General features: G+C 39.8%; 1 protein-coding gene across 3 annotated transcripts in view; it reads right to left on the bottom strand.

Annotated features, from left to right (window-relative positions):
- The window catches only part of OXNAD1 (oxidoreductase NAD-binding domain containing 1), a 75,724-nt gene that overhangs the window by 27,155 nt on the left and 20,638 nt on the right, over positions 1-27,931 (bottom strand). For 2 of the 3 annotated variants that reach the window (XM_011933711.1, XM_011933709.1), the window contains exons 5-9: positions 24,216-24,322; positions 15,396-15,537; positions 8,265-8,507; positions 7,387-7,495; positions 6,544-6,724 (exon numbers count right to left, since the gene is read on the bottom strand). In XM_011933711.1, coding sequence (XP_011789101.1) covers positions 6,570-6,724; positions 7,387-7,495; positions 8,265-8,507; positions 15,396-15,537; positions 24,216-24,322 — 756 coding nt within the window. In that variant the 3' untranslated portion in view covers positions 6,544-6,569. Of the gene's footprint in view, positions 1-4,057; positions 6,725-7,386; positions 7,496-8,264; positions 8,508-15,395; positions 15,538-24,215; positions 24,323-27,931 lie in introns of those variants that run through there. The other variant, XM_011933710.1, reaches the window with a different exon arrangement.

Here is a 27,931-nt window from a genome sequence, read left to right as displayed (position 1 = left end):
ATTCCAAGAATCAATAAAATATTTGAAGACAGTTAAGATACTCCTTAGACAATCTCTCAGTATAGTCAACCTTGATCTCTAAGGCCCATTTTTCTATCATGAAATTACAGAAAGAAATTTTAAACTGCATAGGCCTACCAACAGCGACAGACAAGGAAAGCAGGTTTCAGAGAGAGGTGGAATGAGTCACACAGGAAACAAGTTGTAGAATGGGCATGATTTAGGTCTCTTGAAGCCTGGTGCCATGTTCCTCCCACCACCCCACACAGTCAACCAATCTGCCTCATTTTTTGTTTCTTTTCTCTGGGCTCCTATAGTTTCTAAGACAGGCCTAATTGGAGTTTTACTCTATAGAAGTATCAGAAGAAAATATATCCATAAAAGCTGAAGGAAAAGACCAACATATATGATGATATATAACTTTAAAACTCTGTTGTAAGTTACATCAAACAGAATTCAGGAACTGGTAACAGACTGGAAAAAATATATATATTTGTAATACACATAACAAAGGATTAGCACTCATTCTGTTTTTATAAAGCGTTATAAATCAGTAAGATATCAAAATGGATATACAACAGAAATATACCATTCTGAAAAGAAGAAATAAGGATGGCTAAAATACCTTAGGGAAAAAAAATGCTATGGAGCAATCAGAAAATTGTTTAAAAAATCACTTTTCATCTAACTGATTAGGGGAAAAAATACTTAAGTATGAGACCGAGGGTATCTAATGTTGGCCAGAAATGGGCACTTTCATACCCTGTTAGAACATAAACTGATTAGGCATTTATAAGGTAACTTGCCAATACTAGTCAATTTTTTATTCAGAAATGGCACTTCTAGTAATTCTACAGGAGTATGTGCATAAAAATTATACAAACAGGTTTACTGCAATATTGCTTGTAATGGCCAAAAACTCCAAACAATTTAAATGTCCATCATGGAGATATGGTTAAGTATATTATGGTATATACCAAAAATTTGAAGTGTGTTAAAAGAATGAGATACATAGTTGTATATGCACACATAGTTGTATATGTATACAAGGTTAATATACCATAAAATCTCTAAAAGGATACCCAGCAAGTTTTTTATACAGAGGTTCCTTCTAGGCGAGGGAATAGGACAGGGGAGAAGAGAACTTCAGCATTTTAATCTGTATAGTTTTATTTAATATTTGTGGTCACATTTATTAGGTAATTAATAAAAAATTATTTAACAATTTTTGGTCATATTTATTAGGTAATTTTTAAAAAGGAAGAGACAAAATCTTGTTAAGCTCAAATATAGCAAAATAGGACATGGGGATGAGCTGGAAGGGGCCAGGTTAGACTGATCAGCTCATGCAGGTTTTAAGAATTCAGAACAGACCAGATGAAGATGGCTGCTCAACAACTATAAAAGTTTGGATTCCTGGGCACAAAACATTTTAAAATGCATGCCTTAACTTTATGGCACATTAGGAGGTATCTACATGTCATCACCACACTGCTAGCTTATTGTATGTTAAGAAAGAATAATATTAAGGGCCAGACATCTTGCTGTTTAAGATGAGAACAGTATACTTCTTTTGAGTTTTAAAATAAAATAAAATGAAATAACAGCTCTCAGGTTAAATTATCAGATCATCTGCAATAACCAGGAATGGAGGAAATTGCTGTTTTCCATTCAGACAGAAAAAAAAAAATAAGAGAGACACGCCCTTGGATCATTTGACAAGCACTGCAAGCACGCATGTGTCTGTGCTGTGAGTCCAGTATAACAATCCTCCTACCCCCCAGAGCATGGGTGCAACCTTTCCCACTCCCCTACCCCTGGGACCCTAGGATCCATCATTCCAGTGACTCACCCAGTCATCCATTTGCTATAGTTTCTCTTTCAAACAGTGATAGATGCAAAAAAACATTTTCCCCCAGAGCATTTCCACTTTCAATTTTGTCGAAATGTTTTCAATGTGTAACTCAGTTATTTTCAGAAGACACCTTCCATCACTCTCAGACTCACTAAAAAAAAAATAAGTGGTTTCCCAAAGTATTTAACTTGCTCCTAAGATAACCTTTGTCTTATACTTTCCTATCTTCAATGTCTAGCTCAGTGACTGCACATAGCAGATGCTCAATAAATGACAGTTAATACATCATCCTCTAGAAAAAGGTGTCACTTCCCTGAGTTCCACTGAATGATTCTGTCATGGTTTTTCATATAATCAGGCTGTCATTTCACTCATCTTGAAAAAAAAACAAAAAAACAAAAACTGTGCTTTAGTTAATAGTACTGTACCAACTTGGCTGTACTGTTCATTTCCTAGTTTTGATAAATATACCACAGCTGCGTTAAACATTTGGGGAAGCTGGATGAAGGATACAGAGGAACCCTGTCTTTGCAACTCTTCTGTAAATCTAAAATTACTTCAAAACAAAAAGTTTAAAAAGTAAAACAACCCAATGAGTACAATAAATGTTCTCTTGACCCCACTTCCCTTTCCAGCTACCATTCCATCTTTTTCTTCTCTTTAAAAATTTATCTATATTCATTATAATTGATTTCCTCTGAATTGCTCCTAAACCTATTTCACTGTTTTCACTCCCACTATCCATCTTATCAAGATCACCAATGACCATCCAGTTGCCAAATCAATGGCCACTCAATGATCACTCATCAGACCTCGTCTTTCCTGTCCTATCAGCAGCATGACACAGCTAGCCAATCCATCCTCTATGAAACACTTTCTTCATGAGGCTTCTTAACACCACACTCATCTCCTTTTCCTCCTACCTGTTTATTAGAGAACTTTTTGCACATGTTAAGAGCCCCGAACCTCATCAACCACCATGACTGAATGGGAACCACTGACACAACAGGGACGACCTAAAACAAGCTGAAGATCAACAAATTGACTGTAATGGACGAAAACAATCAAATGTATAAAAAGCCATGAGTTCATAATGATACTTTAAATAATCTCACTGGTCATCTAAAGATTGCTAAGGCACCAACACATAGTATGCTAACTGATAAATAAAAGGAAATAAATCAAGCATCAATCCTGCCTTTTCTTTACAGACTCATTTCAGGGGAATCAAAGCTGATGAGGGAAAGTTCTATATGGAGCAATCACAGACAATATATGCAGAAAGAATAAGAGAAATGGATAATTAACCCTTAATGAAAAAATAGCTATTGGCAATGATCAATGGCTGCTAAAACAATTAGGTGAAAGTTTGATGAAGACCATTATATTGGATGATTCAGGCTGACAAATGCTGAAACCACTGATCCATCTTAACAGCATTAAAAGTGGGACAGACATTATATGCCCCGTGTGATGCCATAGGAAGCACACCACTTTATAATGTAGGCTTGCAAAAAAAATCTTGAATCTGAATATAAACAAGTTCTAGATATAATTATCAGTTTACATGAAATACAGAGGAGAGAGGATCAAGCAACACCCTGAGGATACAGCAGGCCAGGTTCAAAATGTGGGAAAGCCTACAGAACAAATAAGGCAGTTTAACAAATGAATCATGGGGAAAAAAAGTGTCCATGTGTATGTGTAGGAGTGTAAGGAGTGTGCCATTAATTAAAATAAACGTAAAAGACATTAACCTAATGCAATATTCAGACTTTTGAGGCCATGAGGAAACAACCCAGAAGGGTCTTCGAGGGTATTAAGGAATCATTGTCACTTGTGTTAGGTATGATGATAGCATTGTGGTTGTGCTGAGGTGATGTATCTGTTAGAAATATATACTGAAGAATTTACAGGTGACACGATATAATTGCTAGGCTTTGCTTGAAAATACACCAGCTTCAGAACACCGCCACAAAGAAGCTGAGCGCTGACAAAAACAGAATGCTGCTAGTCATGGAAGCCGGGTGATGGATGCACGAGAAGTCATTTTACTATCTCTACTTTGTCGTATGTTTGAAAAACTATAAATAAAATTTGAGAAAGATACAAATATCAGATTAACCTAGTCTCTTGAGTAGGCTGTGAAAGGGTCTCACATCAAAAGAAGAAACATTTTTTCAAACTCATAGAGCCAGAGGATCCTTAAGAAGTCACTTTAATCCAGCTCATCAACTCTGAGCAGGCCCTTTCACCCATGAAACAAATATTGATGAAGTACCTATTTTGTGCCTGGCACAGCAATCAACAAGACAGACGCACACCCACATGAAGGTTTCAAGTTAGACCACATCTCAGGCATCTAGCCTCTTGAAATCCTTTCTGAATAGGACAAGGAATAGCAAATTAATAATGACAATACACTCATGCAGTGTTTTGCTAAGCACTTTACATGTACGATCACCTTCAATCCCCGTAACAGCCCTATCAGGTAGTAGGTAGGTAGCAGTACCATCTCCCTTTTACATGCAGTTTTAAGTGTGTAATTTTAAATGAGGCATACAGCAGTTAAGTGACTTGCTCAAGGCTACCTAGTAAGTAGTATAGGTGAGATGTGAACCTAGGCAATCTGGCTCAAGGGCTTTCGAGCCTATACTCTGAGCCACTGCACTATGAATTCCAAGTCACTCTGGCTGAAGTTAGCTCAATTTAAGTACCAAAAAGATCAGGACAGGCCTGGCAGGCAAGAGCAAGAGGACATTCTCCGCCAGACCAGAAAATGTTGTTCAGTGCTTAGCACCAAAATGACAGCACTGAAAGGATGAACACTCCAGGCAAAGGCCCATCTCAGCAATTCTGCCAATACTGAGTCAGCGACAGGGTGGCAGGCAGAGCTGGGATCTCCAGGACAGGTGACCCTTGCTCTCTGACAATAGCAGGCACACAGCCAGCGTGGTGCTGGTCAAACAGAGGCAGCAGGCAACACCTCCCAATCCTCCCATTCCATGCTGCACTGGAGATGCTCACCTTGCACCTCCACTCCTGACGCAGAGAGGCCTGGGTTACGTACTTTCCCCATACCTTTAGGTGTCCTCCCCCGCCGACTGCCTTCACCAGTGGGTAGAAGTGCCCCTTGATAATCCCACATCCTTGCATCTCATCATGCTCCTATGTCCTCAGCCTGGGCACTTTGGGGCCAACTGATAAGTCAGGGCTCCTTGTAGTGGCCCAGAGCTTCGCATATTTCCTTCACCTCTGAGGTATCAATGACCATTTCCTTGAATGGATTATGATATTCCCATCAGGTCAAAGGCTCCTCCCTCCCCAAATTCAAATCTGGGATCAAAATGGTTGACAAATGATCTCTGCTTAAAACTTGACAAAACTCAAAACTGGGCAGAAGCTAGAGTCATCTTCAGGTCCCATGAATCATATGAGTTCAAGCCCAGAAGTCCCTGGGAGGCCTGCAATAACAAAGATAAGAAAGGGTAACCTGTCTGCTCTCATCAGCTCCAGAACAGAATCTCACCTGGAGCTCCTAGGTCTCCAGCACTCATCTGTCCTTCTTCCCAGGCTCCCTTCACCCTCCTGTAATCTCTATGCAGGCAACCTTGGGCCCAGGACTACTTGTCATAAAAGGAATGGCCTGGCCTCAGTCAGGACTTCTTTTGGATTTTTAAAAATCTAAACAAAGAACTACAATCTGCTTTCTAGCAGTTTCATGAGAGCAGCTTTGGGATGAGGCTCCACCATTCTCTGTATCCACTCTAGGGGACTGCCTCCCAATCTCAGACTTAGCAAGGAGTTAAAACATCAGTTGCTTTCTTTCAGTCATTCAACAACTATATGTTAAGGAGCTGCTGGTACCAAGAACAACTCTGGCAAATGAGTGAAATAAAAGTAAAAAAGCAGGATTTAGAAACAGCTCTCTACCCCCTAATCAATGCTAAGTACATTTCCATAGCCAGCCAGCCCAGGCACTGAAGGCAGATTCAACATGGAACACACCACCAATGCCTTTGTCCCAAGCAAGACGCTGCCTCCTACAGCATTAAGGCAGACAGCCAAGACACAGAAAGGGTTTCATTTAAGAAGAAACTAACAATTAGGATACACACTTACGATATTCATTAACAAAAAAGCAAATATGCTAGATATTTAACTCCCTAAAGCAGTTTTCCTAACAATTTTCCATGTCCAAACTTAACTTTGATGTACCAAATAAGACTGTAGGCCATAGTACAGTAAACAAAGGCATTAAAAAGAATTTTCAAAGTAAAATAAGATTGTACTTAAATTATAATTTTATTAAACATAAGATATATAGATGGTTGTCAAATAATTTAAAGCTAGCCCACATTTTACACTCAAAATCACATGTTCCCATGATTAGACATAAGTATATATATATATTTTTTTTTTGCCTAAAGACAAAAGAAAAATCTATATTGACCAATCATGGTACATCATGAGACAATTAAATCGTTGTTAATAAAAGAAAATCAGTGTAGTAAAAAACAGTTTGATCACTGAGGTCTTTGCAAAAAGTTTATCATTTACGTCTGCCAGCTGGCTTTTATCCAGCTGGTCAATACGTTTACAGCCTTAAAAAGTAAGACAACTTAAGTAGAGATAAAAAAAAATTAATCATGCCACAAAGGACAGGAGATCTCCTGAGTAGATCTCACCTCTTTATCTTTTCTGTGTCTGCCTCCTACCACCACTTCTCAAAGCAAATGTGTTCTTTGGATACATGGTGGTTTTCCAGTTGCTTGGAGAAAAAGTCTGTCATTGGAGGTGGGCCACAAATATAGAACAAAGTCTCTTTTGAAATATGATCTCTTATCTCCTTCTCCGTTATTCTTCCTTCTACCAAAGACCAGAATAAACACCAAATTAAGCCAGACATGGTTGTATCAGCAAATGAGGAAGGACTAACCACAATTCAGCTACAGTGTTTATTTGCAAGCTCAGTGAGTCTAGTCTTCTCAAGACATTGATAGGACGGCTCCTGTTGGCCTCTGGGGCCAGACCCAAGCAGAGTGCATCTCCAGGCTTCCTAAACCTAAGCAAGCAAAGTGGGACGCTCATCGTAACGCACTCTGCAGAAAGGGCCAGCTACCTTACTGGTGGTCTTTGATGGAGATACAAACTGCCTTCAGCAAAGGAAGTAATTGTTTTATAAAAATCCTTTCATAGGAAATTATGAGTTGTTTAAATGACCATTAATGGCAAATGGAATCAATTCAGCCAAATCTGGAATATAAATTATTTGTAAGTATACTACAGTGATGATGTAAAGGCCCCTTAAAAAGTGTGAAAAGTACACTTTTAACACAGGCAATAGGAAACCTGTATATAATGAGTAAACCCAACTAAATATCTATTTTTCCATGAGGAATCACCCCAGTTCCCCAGATAGTGACATTCCCAGCCAGCAACTTTCAACAATAAAGCATCTACGCTCAACCAACTGGTGTGTCCATCAAATAACTGCATGGAGATAGTCAAAATATCTTTAGGGGACTCACCCGTGATGTACGGCTTGAGTTCTGCACTGATTTGTGTAGTCTGTTTTGTAACATGCAAACTGCATGCAATCTTCTCAGGAAATTCATTTACTAAATCAAGGATATTTTTCTGGAATGTCAAACATATTTGGTCACACTACAATTTTTAAAAATCAAAATAGATGTGCACAACCACTGACGCTGAACCTCGACTCCCATTCTGCACACGTCTGCCGCTCTTGCTCTCTACTTAGAGAGATATTGTTTGCAGCCTAGCAGGCCAGAGCATTCAGACTACAGAGGGCTATTTGGCTTTAATTGAAATCTGAATATGCTAACAAGCATATTACCAACTCTCCGGGAGTTTTTTCTTTTTCCTTTTTCTCAAGCATTGGCAATTAAGCAGCAGTTTCACTGACCACAGTTGTGTCTTTAACTGTTTCTGTTCTTTTGTTCATTCCTGCAGCTGCAAAGCAATCCCCAGTGAAAGCTTTCTTCATCAAATGCACTTAGTTTAAACAGATGCAACTGACGGGGGTTTCATTTACCCAGCTGGGTCCAAACTGCCTAAGTCTTACCTACCCCTATGATACACCAGTACACTGTAGGTCTCTTGACTGGAATCTCAGGACCCTTGTGACTTTTCTGTTCATCTAACCTCCAGATTCCACCCAACCAAAACCTACCCTTTCCTGTCACTTAACTGGTGGCCCACTCAACATTAGCAGTTTTACTTGTCTTGGGTAAGATGTGTTGGTTAGTTCTCATTTGAGCATGATTAAACCTTGCCAAGCCTTTTGTTTGAACCTTTGCAGAGAAAACAGAACCTAGAGAAAAAACTTTCATGAACAATTAATACCACTACACAAGTTTGCTTACACAAGCTATATCTCCTTTACCTTAAACAGGAGTTCGCTGGTATTTTTTGCACTGTAGAATAGTTTTATTGTTCCTATCTCATATCCACTTCTTTTGTTTGCCTGCTCTCTGAGGAGATCTGCTGCATGCCGCAGGATGGAAAGCAGAGGGTTAATTCCGACTCCTCCTGCAATCAACACGAGGTTTCTAGAGGCATCCGCAGGCTGAGGGTCAAAGAAGAACTCTCCACCCACTCTCACAGCCACTTCTGAGTCAAGTGTACACTAAGGCAGGAAAGAAAAGATCTTTTAGTCTTTTGTAGCACAGGTCTTAAACCAAAGGTTCTACTTTAATAAGACTGGGTCTATCTCCCGTATTATCAGTGTTTAGGACTATTTTTATAGCTTGCTCCCAATTTTCCCGAGGCCCTGTGAATTAATTCCACTTGCTCATTTTATAGGCCATAGGCTAATCCACCTTCATAATCCATAATGAACAGCCATTCCAACACTGAGAAAAGGAGATGTGCTTCAGTGATTTTACCATTTGTTAACTTCTTAGGCGAGGAACTGGACTGAGGAAAGAGGCAATGGACTCAAAGGCAGGGGACAGCTCTGAAGCATGGGTCTCCTTTATCTGAGTTGTGTTTCTGTGTTCTAACCAAAGCTGAGAAACAGGATGTGGCAAATGTCACTAGACTGTCTACCCTGGGTTCATCAAGGCTGAAAAGTGTAAGTACTGGTGCTCCCTCTTGATCCTCAGTAAGGCAAAGCCAGACCAGCTCTACAGGCTTAGACCAGCCCTGCAATACTGTTCTGTGCTGTTCCCTTCTCCCTAGAGAAACAAGAACAGGCAGCCAGAGGCTTCGTACCAGGGAGTATCACATAGACCTATCTAGATAAAGCACCTACTATTTGGTGAGGTCACTTATGCCTGTAATACCATCAGAGTTGAATGTACTGTTTTTCTCAGTGGGGATGCTACTGCTTCTGATGAACATGTTTGGGAAACTTGCGATGACATTTTTTATTGTCACAATGATTTGGGGAATCCAACTGGCATTTAGAGGGCAGGGCCAGAGACGCTAGAGATCCTACAAAATTCATGGTTTCCCAGAGCTGGCTCCTACTAAGCTGGCGGTCAATTCTACAGGAATTTTGTAAGAAAGTTTCTACTGGTAGTTTGAAATCAGCCATTATAGGAGTACTTACAGCACAGAAATCAGCAAATGATACAACTCAGATAAATTCAGACAGCTGGTTTGCCAGCACACCATTATCTACAATGCACAAGACTGTCCTGCACAATGACTTGTGAATGGCCCAAAAGACGTTCTTATAGGTGAAAACTGGTTTATAATGATCTAAGACTAGACCCTAGCTCATTTTACAAATAAACTCAGTAGCCACAATGTAGATTGCACTTTGTTGTGTTCAGAACTTGACCAAGCATGTTCACTGTTCTGGAAAATCACATTCCAGTTAGTGACACGTGTCACCCACACAACACATCTTTATCATCTGCATCTGTAGACAGTGTATTCATGGTAATTCTATGTTTAGGAATGGCATCTGATTACTTCATTCTATCTTCAAGTTAGATCTGCCTAACCATTTGTATTTTAAAATACATATTCTTTGATTATGCATCACTTTCGTTTATTTCTCCTTTGTATTACAGTTAGAGAATTATGTTATTAAAAAAACTATGGGTACATTACATTAACTATGATTTTCATTTCAGGACAGTTCTAGAAAAGGGCATTGGATCTGACAGAGTTGGTAACCCCTTGTTTGGAAAAAAACCACTGATCTAGGAGTCAAAAGGCTGAATTTTAATCATGGCCCCTATGAAATCCAGCAAGTCCCTTAAATTCTGAGCCTCTGCTGCCACTCCTGAAAAACGAGTGCCAGCACCTGCACTGCCCATCTCACAGGGTTGGTCTGAACATGGACTGACTCACAGTAGGGGGAACTCGCTAGTATCCGGCTCTAAGAAGGAATTTTGGTCGTTGCAGCTGTCACAAAAGAAAAAGTGCTGGCGATACCAGCTTCCTGCTTCTCTGTCACTAAAAAACAGATTCCAGGAATAAAGAAACTTATATTAAGGGTGTAGATTTCTCCCATTACATGTTCCTGGCATAAATCAACTAAATGAATGCCCTCCTAAGAAGTAATAACACCTCACATGCTTTTTGAGAACCAAACCCTTAGCATTCACAGCTTGGCACCTTGTATGTCAGGTGAGCAGTAAGTACTTCTGGACATGAATTTCATTTGGGCTCTGCAAGTTAAAGATGAGTTAAATTTAGAGAATATCTAAGAAAAATGAAAATTATTTGAATTCACAAAAACATGTCTTTTTTGGTAAAGAACTGTTAAATGAATGGATACCCTTTCTCTCGGGGAAAAATGTCTGAACTTAACTATTTTAAATATGTGGGAGATTTTTACATGAATGGTGATAAGTGGGTTTTCATTTTTGACAAAAGAAATTAGCAGCAAGGGAACATTCAGTTAGGAATAACTAAAATCTAGGAATTGCCACAGTGGCTACCAAAGTGCTTTAAAATATTCTTTTAAGTCTCAAAAATAGAATTTAAGATGCAAGAGGCTCTGCCTAATGATGACAATGAATTTCATCTCCTATATCCTCCTTCCCTCCCTCTCTTGCTTGCCTGTGCAGTTCTCTCTTTATCTATAAGAATCAGAGTGAAAGAGACTGAAATAATTTTCTCCAATGGCCATCTCTGGCATGCTTAGTAATGACAAAAAAGAAAGCCTCTAGGTTATTGGTTTTAGAAACCAGAGTATTTTCAACTCTAAAGTTGGCAAGAAAATGTGCCCCAGGGGAAGATAATACTCAAGAAGCCTGTCTTATCCTTGACACAAAATAATCTTCGGGAGGTCTGTCTTCTGATTTGGTAGCACCTGGGAAGAATTAAAAGCCACCTTTGTCTTTTTGTTGATTAATAAAAACTGTGAGGGTAACATGAACACAAGACTCAAAGTACTGTACACTGTAATATGTAAGTGAGTAAAAGGACATTACTTTCAATTACACAGCAATGTATCTAATTTTGGTATAGATTTTCTACTTGTGAAATAAACAACCTTTCCACAGCAACTGGAGCTAAGCACACAATAGTTGTCTAGAACCCTTTACTCTGCCAAGAGCTTGAGCCAAAGCAGATAAAATAAAGGAAGACGTTTATGGCACTTCATTCCATGTCTCAACGGTGCAGCCTGCTGCCACCCAGACACTCACGCGCCTCCATTGTCCACTATAATGGCTTAATAAGACAAATCCTCAGGAGGAAAATAGCCACCTGAAAATGGTTCCAAGAAAAATCTGACTTCATAAAGGCTGTCTGCAACTCCCACTGGGTAGAGTAGAGCAGGCACTAGAATTAGGATGTGCATTCAAGCAATATCACTTTGAGATTTTCCACAGCCTGTAAGAATAAGTTCCTTCACTGAAATGCCAATGAGGCATGAAATCAAGCAGGAAGCTGTGGACCGGGACCAGACCAAGTTGCCTGAGAAGCTAAGGATAACAGGGAGGATGGGGAGATGTTCATGGCACTAGGAGCTGGCATGGCTATGCTTATTTCAACTCTGAGCAAGGGGCATGCGGACACCTCGCTGCTCTCACCCCAGCAGCATATTTTAGCACCTCTAGGAGCAGCCTAGAGCCAGTAATGAATGGAAAATCCACAGAGAATCCAAAAAAGAATGAGACAGCTGAGGCCACACTGACAGAGAGACTCAGAAGGTTGCAGGGTGAAAATGTGACAGGACACATTTACAATGGAAATGCCTACACAGGCATCTGGGGGTTATCCTGGACAGACATAACTTGATGTGTAAACCACAAGAATATATTGTGTTGCTCCTGCACATTTTTTAAAAATTATTTTAAAAATTTCCTTAACAGAAATCTTTTTCTTTTGGTATACGGTTCTATGAATTTTAACACACATACAGATCTGGGTAACAACCATCAAAATCAAAACATATACTAGTTCTATCACCCCCTGAAAATATTCCCGTGCTATTGATCCTACTTTTACAGTCATCTCAACCCCAGTCAACCACTGATTTGTTTCCCATCATTATATCTATGTCTTCCAGAATATGACAAAAACGGGATTTTACAGTATGTAACCTTTTGGGACTGCCTCCTTGCATTCAACAGAATGCCTCTGAGATTCGCCCACATTGTTGTGTGCATCAATAATTCATCTCTTTAATAGTCCCTTGTATGAATATATCACAGGTTATCCATTCACCTGCTGAGGGACATTTGGGTTGTTTCTAAAAGTTTTAAATAATTATGAGTAGAACTGCTATAAATAGTCATGCTATGCTTTCATATAAACACAGCCTTCACTTCTCTAAGACACTCAGAAGTGGTAATGCTGGATCATATGTTAAGTGTATGTTTAACTTTACACAAAACTGCTAAAATGCTTTCCAGACTGGCTGCACTATTTTGCATTCCCACTAGCAATATAAGCAATATATGAGAATTTCAGTTGCTCCGCATCCTTGTCAGCACTTGGTATTGTCAATATTTTAAATTTTAGACACTGGGCTAGATCTGTAGTGGTATCCCACCACATATAGTTTTAATTTACATTTCCCTCAGGGTTAATGATGTTTGAATACCTTTCACTGCTTATTTGCCATCCTCATATCCTTTTTTAGTGAAATGTCTATTCAATCCTTTGTCCATTTAAAAAAATCATTGTTGCTTGTTTTCTTTTTGTTGACTTTTGAGATTTCTTTATATATTCTAAATTCAAGCCCTTTGTTAGATATCTGATTTGTAAATATTTTCTCCCAGTCCGTAGCTTGGTTTTAAATTGTGTTAAATGCCTTTTGTAGAAAAAGTTTTAATTTTGACCATGTCCTCTCATCAATCTTCTCTTTGATGGATCTTGCTTTTGGTATTGTGCTTAAGAATTTTACCTACTCTCAAGTTCCAAATATCTCCTGTTTTCTTCCAGAACTTTTATAGTACCATGTCTTACATTTAGATCTACAACCCATTTTGAGTTAATTCTGAATATAAAGCATGAGGTTTACATTTAGGTTGAAGGTTTTTTGTTGTTGAACTATTTGTTGAAAAGGTTATCCTTTTGCCATTCAATTTTTCCACTGAATCTAGCACCTTTGTCAAAAATTAAGTGACCATATACGTCAGCCTATTTCTGAGCTCTTTATTTTGTTACATTATTTGATGTGTCTCTCCTTTCACCAATACCATACTGTTTTGAATGCTGTAGCTTTATCTTAGCCTTATTTGATTAATGTGATTCTTCTCACTTTATTATTCTTTTTCAAAATCGTTTTAGCTATCCTAGGTCCTTTTTTGTTCCATACAAATTTTAAAATCACTTTGTCCATATCTATAAAAAATCCTGGCCGGGCGCGGTGGCTCAAGCCTGTAATCCCAGCACTTTGGGAGGCCGAGACGGGTGGATCAGGAGGTCGGGAGATCGAAACCATCCTGGCTAATACGGTGAAACCCCGTCTCTATTAAAAAATACAAAAAAAAGCTAGCCGGATGAGGTGGCGGGCGCCTGTAGCCCCAGCTACTAGGGAGGCTGAGGCAGGAGAATGGCGTAAACCTGGGAGGCGGAGCTTGCAGTGAGCTGAGATCCGGCCACTGCACTCCAGCCTGGGCGACAGAGTGGGACTCCGTCTCAAAAAAAAAAAATCCTGTTGAGATTCTGATTAGTGTTATGTTAAATCTATAAATCAATTTAAGGAGAACTGACTTCTTTACTATGTTGAGTTTTCCAATCTACGAACACAGTACATCTATTTACTCATGTCTTATTTGATTTCTTTCGTGCGATTGAAATGAACTGAGCTTTTTTTTGGACTGTTTGCAAGAGGGTCCCATATTGGGGGATGGGCCAGAGAGCATCCTAAGCTAGCTGGTTTTCACAACACAAAAGCTCTCTTCAGCTACTACAGGACATATTAGTTCCTACAAACATGGTTTGTCTGTGTGATTCTTTGCATGCTTTCTCTCCTAACTGAACCTTGCTGCGTCTGGGTGGGCCTTCTACAGCCACAAAACTCAACTGTGTTTCCATACCCTCGTTCGCAGACAAAAGCTGTAACTCCCACCCCATTCCCTCATGTATTTTTGTTGGTGCTCTATGAAATTTGCTATTCTTGGCCTCTCTCCTTTACTTATTTCCATGTGGCTCCTACAGAAACCCCAAAATTCTCTGCAACGTTTAAAAATATACTAGAGTGTGTTTCCAAGTTTTGCTGAAAATAGAGTTTTTGTTTTCTTTTTCCTTTGTTGATTCTCAATGATTTCCAGGAAACAGGAAAATGCTGTTTTTGAAGCCATATTTGTACTGGTATGTGTTTTTGGTAAAGAAGGTAAGAAAATGCCTGGGATGGGATAGAGGTTGTTGGTAAATATAGAAGACACTCTTGTAAAGAAGAGGAAGTGAAAGGAAAAGGAAAAGGATAGAAAAGGCAAAAAGTGAAAAGGATAGAAAGGTCAAAAACTAAGACAACAAGTAACTGATCTGTTCTGAGCTCATTCTTTGTTATCAGCGTTCTAGTAGGTAATGACAGGCAGCTTCTTTAGGATTGTGTTGAGCCCTGTGGTGAAGTAAGAGTTATTAACAGCAGTCAAATTGGATTCTCTCTCAGAATCCCAAGTGAAGAGCTTTCCAGACACTGAAACGGAGAGGCAATGGCACCGTGGATTTAGCTGTGCTCACCTCTGGGAAGAAGCAGTACTATGTAATCAGATAGTTTCCCCTCCAAAAATGACAGAATAATTTAATTCCCTTTATTTAGGATGGTTAAGACAAAATAATCTGATTTATAGATTTACCATTTATATGACACAAAGAGCCAACTTTTTAGAACTTGTCTAAAATATAAAATATTTTAATTCTAAAGCAGTATTCAACTGAATACCATTTGGTGACCCAGAAAATATTTCCAGGTCCCAAAGTCTCTGACTCATACTTAATGCATCAAAATTTCTTTGACCTTTCTTAGAAGCTCTTTGTGGGCATGTACCCTTTTATTCAAGCCCAGGTTTCTTAGGTGAATCGAATGAACTTAACACAAATTTTGTGGGTGGCAGAGATTCCTAGATCATCGAGTTTAAACATGCAGTTTGCTTACCGTATTGTGAACCCAGAGGGCAGGAGGGTGGTTTGTATATTTCACTGCCAATTCTATAATTCTCTCTTGTTCTAGCAGTCTGGGACTGGAGCATATTGAAAACCCACCAACCACAGAGACTCCTGGAATAAAAAAATCAACCCTAAAAGGAAAGCCAAATAAATGATTATTGTTGAAGCCATTTTAAAAATTGGTAAGTTAAACAAAATTGATAAACCTTTAACAGACTAGGAAAAAATTACTAAAATCAAGAATAAAAGAAGAGACATCATCACAAAGGCTTATAGAAATAAAAAGAATTATAAAGGAATTCTATGAACAACTATATGCCAAAAAATTAGCTAACTTACATGAAATGCACAAATTTCCTAAAATGACATAAACTACCAAATTTGACTCAAGAAGAAAGAAAATCTGAGCAGACCCCTAACAAGTTAAAGGATTGCGTTAATAATTTAAAAAACTTCCCACAAAGAAAAGCTCAGGCCCAGGCCAGGCGTGGTGGCTCACGCCTGTAATCCCAGCACTTTGGGAGGCCAAGGTAGGTGGATCCTCTGAGGTCAGGAGTTTGAGACCAGCCTGACCAATAAGGTGAAACCCCATCTCTACTAAAAAAAATACAAAATATTAGCCATGCATAGGGGCGCATGCCTATAATCCCAGCTACTTGGGAAGCTGAGGCAGGAGAATCACTTGAACCTGGGAGGCAGAAGCAGTGAGCCGAGATTGCGCCACTGTACTCCAGCCTGGGCAACAAGAGCGAAACTCCATATCAAGAAAAAAAAAAAGAAAGAAAGAAAGGCTCAAGTCCAGATGGCATCCTGGTAAGTTCTGTCAGACATTTAAAAATTAATACTAATCCTTCAAAATCTATTCCAAAAACAGAAGAGAACACTTCCCCACTCATTTTATGAGGCCAGTATTACCCCCATACCAAAGCCAGACAAAGACATTGAAAGAAAACTACAGACTAGTATCCCTTCTGAATTTAGGTACAAAAATTCCAGGAATACAAGGTTGGTTTAACATCTGAAAATAAATAAATATAATACACCACTCAGTAGAATAAATGACAAAACCCATATGATCATCTCAATAGTCAAGAGAAAAGACATCTGACAAAATCCAACACTTTTTCATAACAAAAATACTCAAAAATTAGGAATAATTGGGAACTTTCTCAACCTGATAAAGGGCATACAAAAGACCCATACCTAACATCCTACTTAATGGTGAAACGCTGAAAGGTTCCCCGCTAAGAGAAACAAGATAAGGATGTCTACTTTTCACCACTCCAACTCAACATTGTACTAGAAGTTCTAGCCAAGGTGAGTAAACAAGAAAATGAAATAAAAGGTATTCAGAACAACAAACATCCTACTTACTGGTGAAAGGCTGAAAGTTCCCCCCCCAAAAGAAACAAGATAAGGATGTCTATTTTTACCACTCCAACTCAACATTGTACGTTCTAGCCAAAGTAAGTAAACAAGAAAATGAAATAAAAGGCATTCAGATTGCAGAGGTGGAAGCTGCAGATGGTATGCTGTCATATATAGAAAATACTAATGTATTCACTAAAAAGATATTAGAACTAATAAATTCAAATAAGTTTGCAGGATACAAGATCAACAGACAAAAATCAACTGTATCTCTATACACTAGCAATGAACAATCCAAAAGTGAAATTTAGAAAATCAATTACACTTATAATAGCATAAAAAAGAATAAAATAACTGGGAATAAATTTAATAAAATAAGTGTAAGACTTACACAATAAAAACTATAAAACACCACTGGAAAAAAGATCTAAGTAAATGGAAGCATATCCCATGTTCACGACATGGAAGACTTAATATTGCTAAGATGGCAATACTCCTCAAATTGATCCACAGATTCAATGCAATACCTACTAAAATCCCAGGTGGTTTCATTGTAGAAATTGACAAGTTGATCATAAAATTCATATGGAAATTTGAGGAACCCATAATCATCAAAACAATCTTGAAAAAGAAGTTTACATCTGTAGGACTCACACGTCCTGATTTCAAAAGTTACTACAAAGCTGCAGTAATGAAGACACTGTTGTACTGACATAAGGATAGACATGTAGATCAATGGAAAAGTACGGAATGTCCAGAAATAAAGCCTTAAATTGATGGTGAATTGATTTTTGACAAGAGTGCCAAAGCAATTTAATAGCAAAAGAACAGTCTACTCAACAGTGGCACTGGGAGAACTGAATAACCACATACAAAGAATGAATTTGGACCCCTATCTCACAACATATACAAAAATTAGAAGGCATTTAATGGCAAAAGAACAGTCTACTCAACAGTGGCACTGGGAGAACTGAATAACCACATACAAAGAATGAATTTGGACCCCTATCTCACAACATATACAAAAATTAAGTCAAAATAGAGTAGAAACTTAAATGTAAGAGCTAAAATAATAAACTCTTAGAAGAAAACACAGGAGTAAAACTTCATGGCAATGGCTTCTTAGATATGACCCCAAACCAAAAAGGTTGGAAAAAAAATAGAGAAACAGATTTCACCAAAATTTAACACTCTGTGCTACAAATGTTATTATCAAGAAAGTCAGGGCCGGGTGCAGTGGCTCATGCCTATACAAATTCCAGCAATTTGGGAGGCCGAGGTGGGTGGATCACCTGAGGTCAGGAGTTCGAGACCAGCTTGGCCAACATGGTAAAACCCCATATCTACTAAAAATACAAAAATTAGCTGGGCATGGTGGCACACGCACCTGTAGTCCCAGCTACATGGGAGGCTGAGGTAGGAGAATCACTTGAACCTGGGAGGCAGAGGTAGCAGTGAACTGAGATCACGCCACTGCACTCCAGCCTGGGCGACACAGTGAGACCCCATCTTAAAAAAAAAAAGAGAGAGAAAGTTAAGAAGGCAATCTACATAATGGGAAAAAATATTTTTGAATAGTGTATCTATTAATATTAAGGTACTTGTATTCAGATTATATAAAGAAGTCTTACAACTCAGTAATAAAGAGATAATCAAATAAAAAATGGGCAAAATACTTTAATTAATATTTCTTTGAAGAAGATATATAAATCGCTAATAAGCACATGAAGAGATGTTCAACATCAATAGTCATTAGGGCAATGTAAGTCAAAATCATAATGAGCTGCCACTTCACACCCACTTGGATGGCTATAATCAAAGAGACAAACAATAGTGTTAGAGTCTGGAGAAATGGGAACACTTACACATTGCTGGTGGGAATGTAAAATGGCACAGCCACTCTAGAAAACAATTTAGTAGTTCCTGAAAATGTTAAACACAGTTAGCATAAGACCCAACAACTCCACACCTAGGTTTAGACCCAAGATAGGTGAACCTGTATGTCCACTCAAAAACTTATATACGGATGTTCATGGCAGCATTATTCACAATAGCCCCAAAGTGGAAACAATCTAAATGTCCATCAGCTGAAGATATAAACAAAACGTGGCATAGAATGAAGTACTGATATAGGCTACAACACAGATGAACCCTGAAATCATGCTAAGTGAAAGAAGCAAATCACAAAAAGACCACACGCTGTACTGTATGATTCCACTGGTATAAAATGTCTATAAGAGACAAATCCACAAAGACAAAATAGATTAGTGGTCATCTAAGCCAGGCAGGAGGATGGGGAATGAATAATAATCATTACAGAGTTTCTTTCTGGGTAAAAATGTTCTAAACGTGATTATGCTGATAGGTGCACAACTCTGTTAATATACTAAAACCTCTGAATTGTACACTTTAAATGTTTGAATTTTATATGAATATATCTCAACATAACAATCTTTTTAAGTTTTAAAAAGTATGAAAAAAGTGGCAAGAAAAGCAACAAAAACTCTCCCACTAGCATTTGACAGACTTAATAGGCTGATATGGCCTTTGAGTTACACAAGTCTTAACATTTCCTTCTTTTCTTCTAACCACATCCTATAGTCCAGAACTCCTGGGTTTCAAGCTTTCAATAATTCTATGCCACAGAAACCCTTTTTTGGTGAGGATTCTAGGAAATGCAATAAACCTAGTCACATGCCAAGAAATATGTATTGGAACACAGAACCACAAAAAATTCTCATCCCCATATCTGGGAAACATAAACATTCAATCTAGGCATTTCACAGCCATCACAACAGCAAAAAGTATCATCCTTCCCCAGTTGCTTACCTACATACAGGCCTAGAAGAAAAGCACAAGATGTTCTCTAATCTGATCTATGACCTTAAAAAAATATTCTCCTGCAGTCTACGGCCTTACATTTCCAGTCATTTATTATAAGTCTTTAAAAACCAGTTCTGGATTGGAAGCGCTCCAGAAAAGGTCTTTAGCCAACTTTAACCTATTTTCACTTGACTCTTTTCCATGAGTACTTTAACTTTCTTTTCATTTCTGACAAGATAAAAATTTAAAACACTGTCGTTAGCATTTGTTAACACAGTTGCTATATGCAATCACAGAGGAGGTATACAAAAATCTCCATCATTTCCACGTTTAAAAAATAAACACATTAATGAGCTACTTTTGCTGCTTCATCTCCTGAACTACAGTGCCCTCTGCTGCTCAATGCTGATGATGACCATTCTCTCAGTTGAATGAAAGGTAACTTTCTTCTCTAGTAACTCTGGAGAGCTACCTTTGGGAAAAAAAGGACTTCTTCATTAAAAAATACAGAATTTAAGTTACATAAAAACTTCATCCGAATGGATTTAAGAAAATATGTACAATACATATTTCATAAAACATCTATCCAAGAAAGAATTAAACTTTAAATACACACCTTTAAAAATGTCCTTTGCAGGATGAGCACTCGTGGAGCCATGAGTTAAAGCCCTTACTATATACCCAATGAGTGAGCGTATGCAGAAGGAGCCTAGGTGCGCAGTAAAGCAGTGGATGTCCACATCCAACCATGACACACCAGGCAGCCAGGTCCTGTGCACAAAGGGAGCCCCAGTGCCAAGCACACAGCAGCTATACTATGAGATCCCAGAACTCTTTAGTCCTTTCCTGCAGTTCTCAGAGCCCCTCACTCATTCACCTAATGCAAATATCAAGGAGAGCACCTGTCTACCATATACAGGCACTGTGGTACTGGCTAGAGGAACAAAGATGCACGTATGTCTTAGTTCCTGCCCTCAATGAACCCACTCTAAGAGGAGGAAAATTAACAAATACATACAATTAAATGGACAACGATAAAATCTGCTTAGCGTAGCGGGGCAAGGCAGAGGAAGGAGGAGTCAATTCTACCAGGAGTAGAGGAATTAAGAAAGACTTCACAGAAGAGATGCCCTTTAAACAGTCTTAAAAGACACACAGTGCTCACCAGATAAGCAATGGGGGAGAACACAGTTTGAAAAAAGATGCCAAGGAATACAGTGCTGTGTTACGTGTAGTCCTGTGAGAATCAGGGCTGCCACACATGGTCGTGTAGGCGGTAAGGATGTTATCTATCTACAGTGTGGCAGCCCTGCTCAAGGGTAGGGGTAAAGTCCTATGTCTCTAATCTTGCTCCTCTAATGTTTCTTCTTGGTGTCCTCTTTCTCTCAGTAGGGCTCAAAGTTACTTTCTAGCATCTAAACTTATGTTACCTTGTAGAAAGTCACACACACTAAGACCAGGAATTCCCTCCACTCTGTGAAAATGCTTTGGCCTTAGCTCCTCTCAGGAGGTATGCTATACCCAGCCAAGTGTGGACTGAGTACTGACTGGGGCATCAGTGATGACACCGTGGTGATGAGCCCCCACTCCTGCCTGGCCTGCCGCTCTTCCAATCAACAGCTTCACTGCAGGGAAACTGACCAAGGAGAGAAGAACTGGAATCTGTCCCCTAGGCCTTATCAGCACATAAGATCTAACTGATTGAATGAAATACTTGTTAGCAATAACAAAAGCTAAATTCAAATAAAGTTAACATTAGGCATTATGCTAAACACTTTAATTATCCCAAAACATAGGAATACTACTGTTCCCCCTTTGAAGATATGAGAACTGAAGCCCAGACAAATAAAGAAACTGACCACATCACAGAGCTAGCTGGTAGAAAGCAAGCATGTGAGCTGAGCAGTCTCTAGGGCACTAAGCGACAACACACTGCTACCCACAGTAGCATAACCAACGCCGGAGGCAGGCGGTGAGCACCACAGCCAAATGTGAATCTAGAAACTCAGGGCAGCTGCACACTGTGTGAGGACTAGTGGTGGCATGCTCCAGACCCAAGAGCGACTGCCAATCTTTCCATCCCAAGGGAGAGGAATCCTGGTCAAGGGCAGGCCTCACCAAGGAGCTAACAAGTGGTAGGCTTACTAGTAAGATGGATGAACCAAGAAGTTCAACCCTGATCACGTGAGAAATGTTTTGAGGTGGTTCTGCCTTTGGCCTTTCTCTCAGAATTGGATTGCTAGAGTTCTTGGAACTGGTTTCCTGCCACAGGAACCAGTCCTCTCTGCAAGGCCCAGTAAGAACACAGTGTAGTGCAAAAAGAGTCCCTTGAGGCCTATATCTGATCTATGCCGAAGGTGTCTACACGGGGATCTGTGGCCAAAGCTCCAGCTAGTCACAGACAACATTCATTTATTTAGAGTTGGGCCTGGAACCTCATTCTCAGAGTTTGGTAGGTGTCAGAGGAAGCCACTAGTCAAAACTTCAGAGATGTGGAATCATGGCCCTATCTCTTACCCCAAAGATAAGCCCGACAGCAACCCTCTCCTTGATTTCTAGCAGCTCTCCAGTCTGATAATCCTAACTACAGAAACTGCATGGCAGCCACATTCTCACTCCCTCTCCCTAATCCTTGCCTTCTTCTCCAAAGTGCCACATGGCGGTTACTGCCAAGCTGATGGTCTGAGAGAGCCTAGAGTACAAAGCCATCCAAGCAACAGCATGGAAGGGACAGACACTGCCAATCTCAGTAAAATGGCCATTCTGTAACCATAAGGTCAAATATCAAAAGGAACTCAAAACCCCTGGAACCATAAATCAATGGTAAGGGTACAATCTGTTGAAAGAGGAGGGCCCAGGGGCCTGGAATGAATGCTGATCAACACCTGGGAGGGAAAGCGTCACCACTACCAGCCAGCGATCCTTATCCCCCAAGTCCGACCTCCGAAGAAGTCTGACAGGCACAGACTAAAACCAGGCCTAAATTCAGTGAAATGGCCAAATCCACTCATTGGGATGTATACATGACACCAACCCCAAATCATTTCATCTTGAGAATCACAGTAGGACTCTGTTTTTAAAAATATCACTAGGGCATGAGGACATTTTCTTATCAGGTAACTGAGGTTAGCAAGTGCAATACATTTGCAGGCACACCACAGTGGCAGCACAATAACCAATGCACAGGCTTTTCCTAACCAGGAGGCTGGGTCTGAGTCTTGGCAGGATTCAGAGTTGAAAGCAGAGAGACAGTGCTATGCACAGTACACAAACACTTCCACAGAAAGGAAATATGGAAAACCAGATCATTACAATTCAAGTTTCCACTTTTCAATATGATGACTGCTAAACCATTTTTGAAGGGTAAATATGTTGCCCACCCCGTAAAACAGGCAAAATGCATTTAATGTGTATCATCGAACATGTGCAAAGATTGCAGCAAATTGCTTCACAAACCCAAATTATTGCAATCAGCATCTTGCTTTCTAGTTCTAAATTCAAAGGCAAACTATTAACACACAAGACTGTGAACTCTTGCTATTATCACACTTGCTATTATCACACATCCTCCTTCTAACAAAATTACATTTCCAGATGGACTGCCAAAATTAGTCAAGTGACTCCTAAGAAACACTATCAAGACTGACAGGCCAAAAATCCATTTAGAAATGAATGCTTTATTTAAATAAAGGACACACACACCCAAACACACCTTTCCTAGGGAAATTCGAGTTGCTTTCTTTACAACTGAACTTGAATTGAAGCTCAGGGAGGCCCCATTTGGAGGGAAAGGGAGACAGCTGAGCTGTTACCCAGGCAGCATGCTCATCAGTATCGAGTCAAATGGGACAGACTTACAATTTGTGTGGGGGTTCTGGGGAGCTGGGCCTGATTGGGGAATCCTAATAACAAATTAGGCAAAGTATTTAAATTCAACCCAGATAAGGTACATATGATAGAAGAATTCAGTCAAGAGGGTAGTGAGCCCTGTGATGACGTCACTAGTTCCTCTTCTCTTCAGGATACTTTGTTTACTCTGCATTGGACACAAAGAAAACTATCTTTTTTTTTTTTTTTTTGTATATATTTTAGTAGAGACGGGGTTTCACCATGTTAGCCAGGGTGGTCTCGATCTCCTGACCTCGTGATCCGCCCATCTCGGCCTCCCAAAGTGCTGGGATTACAGGCTTGAGCCACCACGCCCGGCCAGAAGACTACCTTTTAAAAACCTATGAAATCTCCTGCAACATGTAACTCAAGGAGATTAGATTACTGAAGTGCAATCTGTTAGCAGCCATTCCTGAAGAGTGTTAATTATCAGAGCTGTCAGTTCCATGGGCCAGAACTAGCTTTATTTCAATGTGGAAAACTCAAGACAGCAATTTTCATATATGACTGAAGGAGCCACGGGCTCAAAACCCAAGTGGGCTCTGAGGCCAGGAAAGGAATCAGATCTTCTGCGCCAACAAAGACTCACCTTGAGGAGATATGATTTAGAACTCCTCTTCCTCAAGGGAATGGCTAGCCAAAGAAGTCTTTTCCAGAAGAAAAAATAATCCCTTCTATCTGATGGCACCTTCTTAAACATACACACTTGGAACACAGAACAGTCACTTACCACTGGCCAGCTTTAAAGGAAAAGTCTTGATCAGCAACAAGCAAGCGGAGGCTCTTCACTGACGGTGACTCATTGGCAGCTCCACACACCTTAGCTGCTGACACAATCTAAAACCAAAAGATGAACTGTGGCTGAGGTTAGTGCGTGCACAGCACAAGGGACAAATGGTGGCATCCTGGGAACTAAGGTTTTTGAAATCTACGAAGATGTGGTTTTTGAAAATTGCCAAACAAGGTAAAACACACTTTGCTTTAGTTCAGCCTACCACCATGTGATACATTTTAATTAACTTCTTTTTGAGAGACTTGCTATCACACTAATTTAATTTCATCCTGCATTCAAAAGTCATCTATTCAAGGGATCATTTAGCGGGCACTTATTCGATGAGTATCCACAATGTGCTGTGCACTGGGCTAGGCGCTCTGGGAAGAGCTCAGGGAATGGGAACTCCGTAAACAAGCCAGGGTCTTATCAGGGAGCTGCCATTAAATTCTCCACCAGTATTAGGCAAAGTGAGGCCCACTGTTGCTTCTGGGTGTGTAAGGAGTCCACGAAGAGCTAATTTCAGAAATCAAAAGCAGACACTTAGCAACTTTAACAATTTCACAGAACAATCTTGTGCCTGTTGAGCCTAGTAATAGAAAACAAATTGGGTTTGTACTCTTCATGTCTTTGTTTTTAATTAATTTTCCAATTCATTTTTTATCATACAATATTTTATAAAATGGAAACAGTTCACAACCTTAACAACAAAAAGAGTCCTTCCCTACAGATAATTTGAGAAGCACTACTTTTACATGATGTATCTGATTTCTGGAAAGCCTTGAATAGGTCTGACTCGGGAGCTATGCAGGTATGTGCCATTCATGGCTCAACACCCCTCAAATTCAAAATGTCTCTATTTCCTTTATTCTTCCATCTGCTTTGTGTTTCTTCGCCCTGTAAGCCTGGGACATCTTCACAAAGAAAAAAGACAACATGACTCTTTCCTCAACCTTCTATGTCTGTTCATCTCCACTTGTGGCAGCAAATCAGCAACTAACCAAAATATAGCCCTCTCCTTGGAAAGTGTGACCTTCACAGCTCCATCAAAGGGTGCTTTGGAAGTCTGTCAGGGTGAATGAATGTCCCATCCTAACGCCAGCTCATGAAGGCCCACTACTCTAACAGGACTACTAAATCTCATCAAACTATTAGTGGAGACCATTTTCAAAAATCCTCTGGATAATTCTCATGATGGATGGTGGTCTCTCTCACCACCTCGAAGTATCTTCTAGTATTATCTACCTTTCTCTCCCTCCTGCAAAATCCCTAACCTTTCTTTCTCCATATTTTTGCCAACCCTCTCTTCCTCCTCTCCTAAAACTCAAGTGGGGTAATTTTCAATGACTGACCCTCTCCCTGCACTCTTGGTCCTGGTCCTGCCTACTCTCTCAGAAACACTGCTCCATCAGCAACCACCAGCCCTTTCCTTCATGTTCAATTTTCCTCCCTTTAGTACATTCCTGTTTCATCAAAGATTACATCTAATGCCATTTGCAATTCAAAGCAATTCAGCAACAAAATAAAGCAAGCAGCAGAATATGGCTGTTAACAGAATGGGCTCTGCAGTATTGGACTGCCTGGTATTTAGTCCTGGCTCTACCACTTACCAGCTGTGTGACTCTGGGCAAGTTACCTAGCCCTCCTCGGCTATAGAATGAGAACAATAGCACCTATACCTCATAGGGTTGCTGGGAGGATTAAATGAGATAATACTGACGAAAGTACTTACAACGCTGCTTGCCCACAGAACTCATTAAGTGTTGGTTATAATGTACAGTCATGTGCTGGGCAACAACATTTTGACCAACGACAAAGCACATATACAACGGCGATCCCATAATACCAGATTTTTACTATTTTTCTATGTTTAGACACACAAATATCATTGTTACAAACGCCTGAAATATTCAGTACAGTAACATGCTTACAGGTTTGTCCCCTAGGAACCACAGGCTATACCACGTAGCCTAAGTGTGTAGTAGGCTATCCCCTCTAGGTTTGTGTTAGTACACTCTATGATGTCTGCACAATGACAATCACCTAATGACACATTTATCAAAACATCCCTGTCAGTAAGCAACACATGACTGTATTTCATTGTCTTAAATTAGTATTTGTTTACATTATATATTACATTTTATTCATTTATAACTATATATGCCACCATACCAATGCTTTTGCACCAGGACCTTTAAGATTGAGCACTGAACGTCTATCTCAGAGAGACTGCTCACTTGGACAACAAGAAACTGCGGTGTGGTGGGCTTGTACATGTTTTTACCAGTGCAAACTTAAAAGCCATACTGTCTTGAATGTATTTTAGAAATCTTGCCTTTCATCCCTTCCTCTACTGAGACAATCAGCTCTTCTTTAGCCCACAGAATCTTCCTTTTTCCTTGATGCTTTCCTTAACCACAGGTAACCCAGCTTCTGCACTCCTGCAACTTCTTCTTTAACAGTTGGTCAGGGTCTTTCTGAACAACCAAACTCAATGTCCAGTCTCAGTTCTCACCCTCCCTGACCTCTCTGAATTTGGTACTTTCCACACTGACTCATTCTCCTTGCCTGGGACAGCTGATATTGAACTTTTCAGGTCCCCTCCTGTTATCACTGACCTGGTCTTTCTCCTTTACCATTCCTTCTTTCACTTCTTTCATAGGAGCTTTCCCTAAACTGCCTCACTCCTACTCCCTCTGCCACTCCAGGTTGAGGTCCTCAAGGACTCACAGACTACTACTCTCCTCCCACCCTCTGCTGACAACTCATCATTACTTTTCTGCCAATCACAAGCTGACATCAACACTCCCCATAAATAACAACAGCCAATGCCTGAGGATCATTTATCTCATGTATATACCAGATGCTAGGTTAAATATTTTATATGCATTCATTCACTCAGTTGATGTGAATAATCATATTATATCCCAAGAGACAATGTTGTTATCCCTACATCTTGCAGATGAGGAAACTGAAAGATTCAGTAACTTGCTCAAGATCACGTAGCTAGAAATTGCCAAGTCAGGATTCAAATCCAGGTCAGCTTGACCCTCTCTAAATCATCTGATGGTTCTGCTCCAATGGTAAACTCATTTAGGCCCTACAACGAAATCCACCCAAGTCATTCCTTCCACGAACCTTTATTGAGCATGGTGCCTAAAACTGGGGAACAGGGTATGCAGAGACAGAGAACGCTGCACCTACCCTCACAGGACCTTGCAAAATCAGCTTCTTTCCATTACCAGGTATTCAATTCTGGACGCATCTTGGACTCAACACAGCCAATTACATTTTCAGTTGATATAAACACACACAAACTTTGACTCTTTCTAGTATACTGTCCCTAACACAGCCAAATTCCATAAATTTAGCTCATGTTTTTTCTTTCCCTTGCCTACCTGCCATCACCCTAAGCTGAGAATTTCTTTCTCCTCACTTGAACTACTACCTTGGTCTCCTTCTTGTGTCTCTCAAAGCAGCCAACAGGCAAATATTCCTAATGTTCCAACCTCACTGAGTTACTCTCCGGCTTAAAAACCTTAAAGGGATCTCTACCACTCAACTACCAAAAAAAAAAAAAGCTAAAAGTCTTGTTTAACTCATACCAACTTGGGACTCCTCCTGGGTCACTGTGCTTGTAGTTTTTCAGCCAAACTGCACAACCTGCTGGTCCT

Source organism: Colobus angolensis, unplaced genomic scaffold, assembly GCF_000951035.1.
Source record: "Colobus angolensis palliatus isolate OR3802 unplaced genomic scaffold, Cang.pa_1.0 Scaffold129, whole genome shotgun sequence".
Taxonomy (NCBI): Eukaryota; Metazoa; Chordata; class Mammalia; order Primates; family Cercopithecidae; genus Colobus; species Colobus angolensis.
The sequence above is the reverse complement of the archived record's forward strand: the minus strand, read 5'-3'. Positions and strand labels throughout refer to the sequence as shown.